Source organism: Strix aluco, chromosome 22 (genome assembly GCF_031877795.1).
Source record: "Strix aluco isolate bStrAlu1 chromosome 22, bStrAlu1.hap1, whole genome shotgun sequence".
NCBI lineage: Eukaryota > Metazoa > Chordata > Aves > Strigiformes > Strigidae > Strix > Strix aluco.
This window is the reverse complement of record NC_133952.1, coordinates 8,157,050-8,166,091: the sequence shown is the minus strand read 5'-3', so window position 1 is coordinate 8,166,091 and position 9,042 is coordinate 8,157,050. Positions and strand designations below refer to the sequence as shown.

Sequence of the window (9,042 nt, the reverse complement as noted above, 5' to 3'; positions counted from 1 at the left end):
GCACCCCCCTTATTTTTTGCCTGGCACCCCGGTTTTTGCGCTGCACCCCCCTTTATTTTTTGCCTAGCACCCCCTTTATTTTTGCACTGCACCCTATTTTTTGCAGTGCACCCTCTTTATTTTTTGCAGCGCATCCCCTTTATTTTCGCAGTGCACCCCCTTTATTTTTTGCCTGGCACCCCGGTTTTTGCGGTGCACCCCCTTTATTTTTGCAGGGCACCCCCTTTATTTTTGCGGTGCACCCCCCTTATTTTTTGCAGCGCCCCCCCTTTATTTCTCGCACAGCCCATCATTTCGCAGTGCCCCCCCTTTATTTTTTGCCTACCACCCCGGCTTTTCGCGGTGCACCCCCTTTATTTATTTTCCGCACCCCCCTCGTTTCGCAGTGCCCCCCCCTTTCCGTTTTCCATCGCAGCCCCCCCCCCCTCCCCGTTACCGCCTCGCCCCCCCTCGCGCCGCCGCGCAGGCGCAATCCCGCCGTACACCCCCCCACCCCCCCCCCCCCCGCACGGGAGCGGGGCGTTGCGCGCCCGCGCTCCGCCCCCGCCGGCGGGTCCGCGGCGCGCGCCCCGGGGCGCAGTGCGCCTGCGCGGGGGCCCCCGTGTGGCGCTGCGAGAGGCGCGGGGAAGGGAAGGGGAGGGGAGGGGGGGGGGAAGAGCGAGCGGAGCCGCCAGAGGAGCGGGAGCGCGGAGGGGGGGAAGGAGGAGGCGGCGGCGGGGGGGGGCGCCGCGCTGCCGCTGACGGAGGAGGAGGAGGAGGAAGCGGGAGCGAGCGAGCGAGGGCCGCGGCGGGGGGAGACAGGGAGGAAGAAAACCCGCGGCGGAGGGGGAGCCCGCCGCCCGCCAGCCGGCCCGCCAGCCAGGGGGCCCCCCCGGAGGGGATGGTGTCGTCCGCCGCCGCCGCCGCGGGGGGAGGCAGCCGGCGGCGCTGAGGGCGGCAGGGCCCCGCGGCGGAAGAGGCGGAGGGCGGCGAGGAGGAGGAGGAGGAGGAGGAGGAGGCGGCGGGCGGCGAGCGGCGGCCGGCAGCGCTGCGAGGGGGGAGGCAGCGGCCGGGAGCCGGGGCAGGGGCGGCGGGCTCGCCCCGCGCCGCGCAGCATGGTCCGGGAAACCAGGCACCTCTGGGTGGGCAACTTGCCGGAGAACGTGCGTGAGGAGAAGATCATCGAGCACTTCAAGCGGTGAGTGGGGAGCGGGGCGGGGGGGCTCCGCCGGTCCTTCCCGCGCCCGCGGGTCGCTCTCCCCACCCTTCCCCCGGGGAGGCCCTGTCGGCGGCTCTTCCTCGGTTTGGGGAAAATAAGGAATAAAAACCCGTTAAAAAAAAGGTGGGGGGGGGGGGGGAATGCGGGGGGACGGTGGCTCCCGCGGCCTGTGGAGAGGAGGAGGAGGAGGAAAACAAAATCGTTGTAAATAACCCCCGCGCCATGGCGAGGATCGTCCGCAGAGGACTGGCGGCGTGGACGGATCTGCGGGGAGACCTGCCGGAGCGGAGAAAAAGATAATAATCACGATAACGACTAAAAATAAACCACGAAAAGACGGAGGAGCAGCGTGTCCAAGCTCGGCTTTCTGCACGGAGTGGATTTCATGCCGAGGGGGGTGCGCGGAGTCTCGGAGGCAGCCTTAAGCCTGGCCATCTTGCTTCTCCATTGCTGCTTTTTTTTTTGTTGTTGTTTTTTTAAACAACGTTTGGAGTTTTCTCTTTTTATTTTGCCCTCTTTTTACTGTGTTTTTCTCCATCTGGAGCCACCCCGGCCCTGAGGATGCTGCGTTCCCCCCCCGAGGTGCAGCGAACGGTGGGAACCGAAGTGCCTGCAGCTGCAAAAACGTGACTCTTAAAAAAAAAAAAAAATTAAAAAATCGCACAAACCCACGAAGAAAACACCGGATCCCTCCACGCGGGAAGCGCTCTGGACTCCTTATTTATATTGTGTTTTGGGTTTTTTTTTTTTTCCTTTCTTTCCTTTTTTTTCGTGGCATAGATTAGTCCTGCTCATAAGGAAGTAGTAGCTGTTTGCATGGTTGTATTTTTTCCCTCCTCCCTTCGTTTTTTCATGCGGGGAGGAGGAGGAGGCGGCTTCTTCCCTGCCGCCTCAGCAACACCTTTTTCCTCGGGAAATGCTCTCGCACAAAGTTGATGCCCGGCACCCCACGCTGGAAGCTTTTTTTTTTTTTTTTTTTTTAGGGGAAAAAGAAGGTAACGAGCCCAGGGTGGCTGCTCAGCTCACGGCCCCTCCAGCCAGGTTGTTTTAATCCCCCCCTCCCCCCAAAAAAAAAAAGATTTTGAAGCTTCCTTTAATCTTCCTGCGTTGGAAAAATGACGGAGCGTCTTTAATAATGAGTCACCATGGGAAAAATAGATGCGGTGACACCGGGCGCGGGGGGGGAGGTCCACGCCGCCTCTGCCCCGGCTCCTGCTCGCCCGCCGCTGCGGAGGGGTCCGGGGGGTGCTCGCAGCCCCCCGCCCCGGTGGCCCCGGCGAGCGCGGGTGCTGCCAACCGGGCTCTAAAATGGCGGCGGGGCCCCGGTTGGAGCGGAGGGGGCAGCCTGGGTCACCCCGGGGGTGCGGGGAGGAACCCCCCGGGGGTCTCCTCCAGCCTCCTGGCCTGAGCCGCAGCTAAACCCCACCTCGGCATCCTCAGCACTCGGAAACTGCCCTGGTTTAATTGAGCTTCGCCTTATTTTGTCCCCTGAGCCCAGAATCGCCGCTTCATCCCCGCCAGCGCGGGACGGTGCTTCTGCCTTGGAGGGGGTTTGTGTGTCCGTCAGTCCCGGTTACTGAGACAGCGCTGTACAAAGGCGGGGGTTTTGGGGAGAGAAAACCCGCTCCGGGGTGGTTTGTTTAATTCCAGGCATAGCTAGCTGAAGGAATGGGCACTCAGAAGTGGAAATTTGACATTCCTGGGTCTTATTTTGTCCAGTCCGCCTCCTTTTGTAAGATGTATTAAAGCAGGAAAAAAGTTGCTATGGTACTGTTGCTTGGAGATGGATGGGAAAAAATGGCAGGCGCTGAATTGTTAATTACCTTTTTTTGGTTGTTTTTACCTTTGTGAGTTCCAGTCGGAGGTTTGGGAAGGAGATTTGCAGCCAGGCAAACCCCCCCCCTCACTTCTGCGAATTCTCACTGTTTTCCAAAACTGATTTTTAAGCGGGATTTGTGCGTTTGGGTGAGGCTGATCTCACGCAAGTCAGCACAGTTAAAATAGGCTTCACAACATTTGGCTGTGGGTGCAGGTACTAATGCATGGGGGGAAGTGACACGCTGCCTCCCTAGCCCTTTTGGGGATGTAAACTTAAATATTTGTGGGTGTAAAAGGGGTGAAGGCGTCTGTGTCGAGGCGGGTTTCAGGCTCAATGTATAGGTGCTGTAGGTGGACAATGGAGCAAGGCTTCCTTTGTATGCTGGGTCTCGCCTGGGGGAAGGGACACGTTCCACAAGGATTCCGTGGCGTGGGGGGTATATCCACAGGGAAGGCGGCTGCCTGAGCGTGGAGGTGGGATGTGGAAGGCTCCCTCCTTGGAAAGGACGATTTAGTTTGGTGAGAAAGTCTGTTCAGATGGAGCTGGGCTTGGCGAAACCCAGTTCCCACCCATCCCCCAGCCTGAGAATAGGGTGAAGAGCGTGCGGAGAGGCTGTGCAGCGGGAGCAGGAGAAAGAATTTGGGGAAATATCGCCTAAAATCGCAGCTGTGGTGCTACCAGGAATAGTGTTACCCCTGAAGCCTCTGTGCAACCCATGGGAGTGTTTGTTTTTCCACTTTGCTTAGGAAATACTGTCATTTCCATATTAAAGCCTATAAGCGAGCGGTCTTGCTGTTGCACAGTCTCTGCTAGGGGCAAGTTTGAGAAACACAACCATTTTGTTTCTAAAGAAACAAAAATTCAAGGAAGGCTCCTAAAACTTAAAATCCAACCGGCGTGTTCAGTGTGAGGGGTTTGCTGCTTCTCCTTCCCCCTTCAATTAACCAGTTACTGTGGGAACCTTGCCTGGGTTTGCAGTCTCACAGTTAATTCTTGTAAGGAGTGAATTAAGATGAAAGAGGCGTTTTGCAGAAAGTGTATTTTTTTTTTTTTTTTCAAAACGCTCTTTGGTTTTGTTTAGTGTGAATTGAAATAATGCTTTCTGGTTACGAATTCCCCTCTCAAATTAGGGAACATTGGAGCTGATCTCAAGAAGAGCTGGTTTATGTGATCAGTGTTATTTTTTTCCTTCAAAGCCTTTTTTTTTTTTAAATCTATTGTCTTGATGTTAAAGGGGATTGCAAAAGAAATTATTTTTCTGTGCGTTTTAACAAGTTGAAATTGTTACGGGCTTTCTGTACAGATACTCCCTTTTTTAAAACTTCTTTCTAATTTGCTGTATTTTCTTTCAGCTGAGTTATTAAGGCATTCCCGAATACAAAAGCAATCGGTGCCAGGATTGCAGGTCTGCTGTTAGGATGGAATAAGCAGCAAATCTGTGTTAGGGTATGGGAGAGGAGCGCTCGGTGCTCAGGGAAGCGGTGGTAGCAATCATTTGGGTTCACCTAATTAATGCTGTCTTGACTAGCAGGAAAAAAGTCATTCACCATCATTGAAACAGATGCTCGGCAGCTTGCAGAACAACCCGACTAAATATAGTAACAGTTGTCCCCAGCACAAGTGCTGGCCTTCCATATTTTTTTTTCCCCTGTGTTTTCTTCCAGTTATCTGAAAGAATATGGCTTTGTCCCTTTATTGGTGTTTTAAAGGGCAAAGAGGAGTAAAAGCCTCTTAATTCTGAGCCATGTGACTTTGGTATGCCATCTCCTAGTCTGTGGGAGAATTAAGACGTTCAGAGTGGCAACCAACTCCAGGAGAATCCCTGCTGGATTTCAGGAAACAAACGTGCTCCTTTAAAATTGTTAGAAGTCGCAGATCAGAGCTCTGTCGGAGAAGACAACTCTTAAGGGGTTTTTTTGGGGGAAAATGGGCTTTTGTCTGGCTTCACCTTGTCCTGATTTCTGTTTTTGAGGATGATACCTTCTGGAGAAGTGGTCTGCGCTTCAAACACAAGTGCTCTGAGAAGTTGCTCTGCAAAAAAACTGGCATAACAGCGAGCACATGATTGTTTTCAATAACTTCTAGAAAACATTTGATCATTTTACAAGGAAATGTTTTGTCTTGATGGCCGGGAGTGTAAATTCAGTCTGGGAAAGTGAAATCTCCGGGCTTTTTGCTCTGTATGTCACCCCGATGGACTAAGGTGGAGTAGAGGGGTTTTGGTCAGCTCTTGTACAGACTGTGCGCGGGGGAGAGCAGTGAGGATTGCTGCTGGAGTGCTGGCTTGGAGCACTGAGAAGAAAAACCTCCGTGCCTGTTTAGGATGGTGGCTGCTAGCACAGCACCATTTCTGATGCCTTCTTCCCACATCTGACACCGGCAGGTCTTGCAGTGCCTTTCTGCGGGAACAGGCTTGAGTTGGAAGTAATAGTGCTCTAGTTTTACTAGAAAACCTCTCAGATATGGTCTCAGGCTTTTATTGCTTGTAATCGAATAATAGCTCTTGGATATCACTTAGGATGCAAACACGTGGATGGGTTATACTAAATTAGTTTTGCATATAGAGATCTCTATCCAGATGTATTTTTATTTTAGGAAAATCCAGAAGGAAGGCTACAGAATGAACTACTCCTGTTTTCTTTCTTGATTCATGTAATTTTTAAGTGACTGTATTTTCATAGAGTAGGTACGAGCTTTTTTTAGTTCAGAGCCTTTGAAGGGAGGGGGAAGGTAAAATTTATGCCCGTGCTTTGCTGAAGCAATGTCTGGAATATCGGGCAGTATCAGGACTTGGTTTTGCTCTGTTTTGCAAATATCTCCAGTAAGGTAATCTTCGTTTTGCAGAATATAAAACTCAAGAAGATTATGGGAGGACGTTTGGTTGGGGGATTAAATTAATTGTCCAGAATCAGAAGGGAAGGAAAGGTGTGGAAGGCACCTGCCTCGAGTCTTGGTCAGTTCCTGGTGAAAGTTGGCCTTGTGCTGAGAGTAGGTTCATCAGTTGGGTGGCTAATTGAGGAGATGGTGGTGCTGGTTCTGGTGGTGGCTTGCATCTTTGTTTTCCATTAGACCTCCTTTAATAATTCTATTCCTAATACTGACGAACGAGTGCCATAAAGCAGCACAGGCATCACGGCTGCAGTGTACCGGGGGTGGTAGCGAGCAGTGTTTGTCTGCAGCCACCTTCTTCTTCCCCCGAGACTGAGTCACGCGGAGGACGGCTCCTCAACAGTTTAAGATTCATGACTCCTCTGGCTGCTCTGGATTCGGCTCTTTGCATGCGCTTGAGGTGGCAGCTTGTTGACGCCACTCTGGCCGAGGAAATGCCTATATAATTATTTCAAAGAAACTTAATGAAAAGCCGCAAAGAGCGTAGATTTGGACTAAGCTTCTATTAAGTGTTGTTATACGCTGAGCTGTGTTAGAAAGATAAGTTGATGTCACTTGGTTACAAAATTCTGTCATCCTTTGAGCCTTTCTGGCATTGTTTCTTCTCTGAAGTTTCATCAGAGGTCCTGGCTGTGTTTATTTGTGATTTGTTGAGAGCAGCTTCTATTGTCGCTAGCAGCTCCAAAGTGACGTTGGCTTTTGGTATTTCTTGTCCTTACTCTAAATTCCTTCGGTGCAGTGATAAAATAATCCTAGGGCCCTTTCTTGCAGGCTATAAGAAAGCAGACATACGTGTTGAGAACTCACCAATCCTTGCGAGGCTTACGGAAGTATTAAATCCATTCGTCAAGTTAGAACAGGGGATGAGAAAAGGCTTAAATTTGTTTTGTGATAGCCTTGTTGATTGTTTTTTTTTTTTTTTCTCCCCCCTCCTTGCTTTTCATAGGACAGAAAGTCATGCCAAGTTCTCAGGCAAATGACCTTATTGCTGTCTTAAGGTGTGTTCAAAATTAGGTCCTTGTCTTTGCTGAGGGCAAAGAAGCGCTAGCTGGCTTTTCATAAAAAAGGAAGTAAATATCCAAATGAGTAGAGGGCAGGTGGCAGATTTTGGATGAGTTGGTGAGTCAGGATGAACCTGGGGCTCCTTGGGAGTTTTGTTTTCGTGAACTGATGTGTCGCAACTGCAGGCTGTCTTGCTGTTGTGGTGGTTTCACACTGGTGTCAGCTTGTGAAGAAGAGGAGGAGATGCCTTCTGCACATGGAGACGCACCTGAGAGATAACGAATATCATAACAAGGTCTTCTGAAGATGTTTGGAGAGGGGTAAAACTGAGGGTCACCCCTCTCGGTTGGTTTTAGACTCCTCAAGGTTTCAGGAGAGTTGATGGCAACAAGGGTGTAAGTTGTTAAGCTGCTAGTGGGGTGGATACGTTCTGGTTTTGGTAGCTACCAAAAATAAGCACTTGGGAGATGTTTTGCTTGTGTTTTTTATTAAGTTCAGTGAACTTGCTGAGGTCTGAGAACGCCCTGAAACCAAAGATTGCAAGGGCAAACATTCCTAAACAATGAACTGAGGAATAAACTAGAAAATATGATTACTCTCCATAATAAGATTTGGAGTTTAGCTGCATCTTCGGCGTGCCGATTTAGAAATCTCGTGGGAGGAATGTGAGCCTGAAGATGGAAATTCACAGTGTACAACCAGCCTCGTGGCTTACCTTTGCATGAGTCTTTGTAGTGTTCTGAAGACTATTTGAACAGTTAATGAAAATCAGACAAAAGCTGCTTTTTTTCATTGCCCAAGTCAACAGTGTTTCCCACCTGGTGATTGTACGTGCTGGGGTAGTGCAGGAGGTTTTGCCTTTCTGTTTGCCTGGTGGTGAGTAATGGCAGCTCTGGTCTCCTTGAGTCTGAAAAACCATCTCCAATGCTGTGCAGTAATATATTAAGATGTGATGAAGACGATATGATGAATAAAACACTGCAACTGCTTTGGTTTCTGCATTTCCATAGTTATTGTTTAACCTACTAACACTGTAATCATCCTGTGCAATCTGTAAAATCCTGCAGTGTGAAGATAACGTCCTTCAGTAAAAGAATAAACGTTGTTACAGACTTTTCATAAATATACCAGGATATATTCCAGGGCCTGCTGCAATCTGATCTGTTAGCAGGATAGATGGAATATTAAGGCAGTGGCTCTGGATTCAGTTGGAACAACATCCTTCTCAGGACGGCTTCTTTGGAAGTGTGTCCTGTAGCATTGCACGTGGCTGGCTCTGTACCGTACTTTGTATATTCATGCCTTGTCCGAGGTCCAAACGTTCATGGTGACTTGGGTGAGAGTGCAGCAGAATTCAGATGTGAAAGGAACATCAATTTTTCTGCTCAGACAAACTAATCATGGGAAAAGAGCGGCGGTCTGTTTTAATGACCGCTTTCTGGTTAAAGTCTCGGGCATCTTTTAAGAACAAAAGGGAGCTTTTTTTGCTTGCTTTCTCTTCCCCTTTTTAATTAAGCTTAGCAACTTCAAACTGAAAGCACTTTCTTTTTTTTTTTTTTAAGCACGCTTAGATCTGAAGTGTGACCTTCCAAATCTGATCAAAATGCCCCGAATGTGCTCTCATCTCAATACTGAAAAGCCAGATAAGTCCAAACATCTCTGGAAGGAGCGTGAATAGATGGTCTGCACCGCTGTCTGTTGGATACCGGTGGCTCTCTCTCCAGATGAAGACAGCGCTAACTTGTGTGTGTATTCCTCTTGGATATCCCTCTGTCCAAATAGAAGAGCTTGCACGTCTTTTGTTATCCCCTGATGTGGTGGGAAAACGGTTCAAACCGAGTTCTTGTCACGAAGGTGGTCAGGTGCCCAGTCAAAGCTGCGTTTGAAATGATCTTTTAGCTCAATTAAAAGACTCCTGCCAGATTGTAAATTACTTTTTTTTTTTTTTTAAGCAAGTGGTGAATCACCTTCAGTTTTTTTCCAGGTAGAAAACTGAGATGGTTGTGTTTTCTGTCCATGGGATTCATTGAGAGGAACTTAATGTCCCTGTCGCAGATTTCCCCAACTGCAGCGTGCGCATCTTTGGTGAGATGCTCGCTGCTTCCGCGTGGCACAAAGCACCGAGCTGTGATCC

General features: G+C 49.8%; 1 protein-coding gene across 3 annotated transcripts in view; it reads left to right on the top strand.

Annotated features, from left to right (window-relative positions):
* Positions 1 to 730: 730 nt before the first annotated feature.
* Positions 731 to 9,042, top strand: part of SPEN (spen family transcriptional repressor) — a 70,420-nt gene continuing 62,108 nt past the window's right edge. For 2 of the 3 annotated variants that reach the window (XM_074848319.1, XM_074848318.1), the window contains exon 1: positions 731 to 1,177. In XM_074848319.1, coding sequence (XP_074704420.1) covers positions 1,095 to 1,177 — 83 coding nt within the window. In that variant the 5' untranslated portion in view covers positions 731 to 1,094. Of the gene's footprint in view, positions 1,178 to 8,470; positions 8,654 to 9,042 lie in introns of all 3 variants that reach the window. The other variant, XM_074848320.1, reaches the window with a different exon arrangement.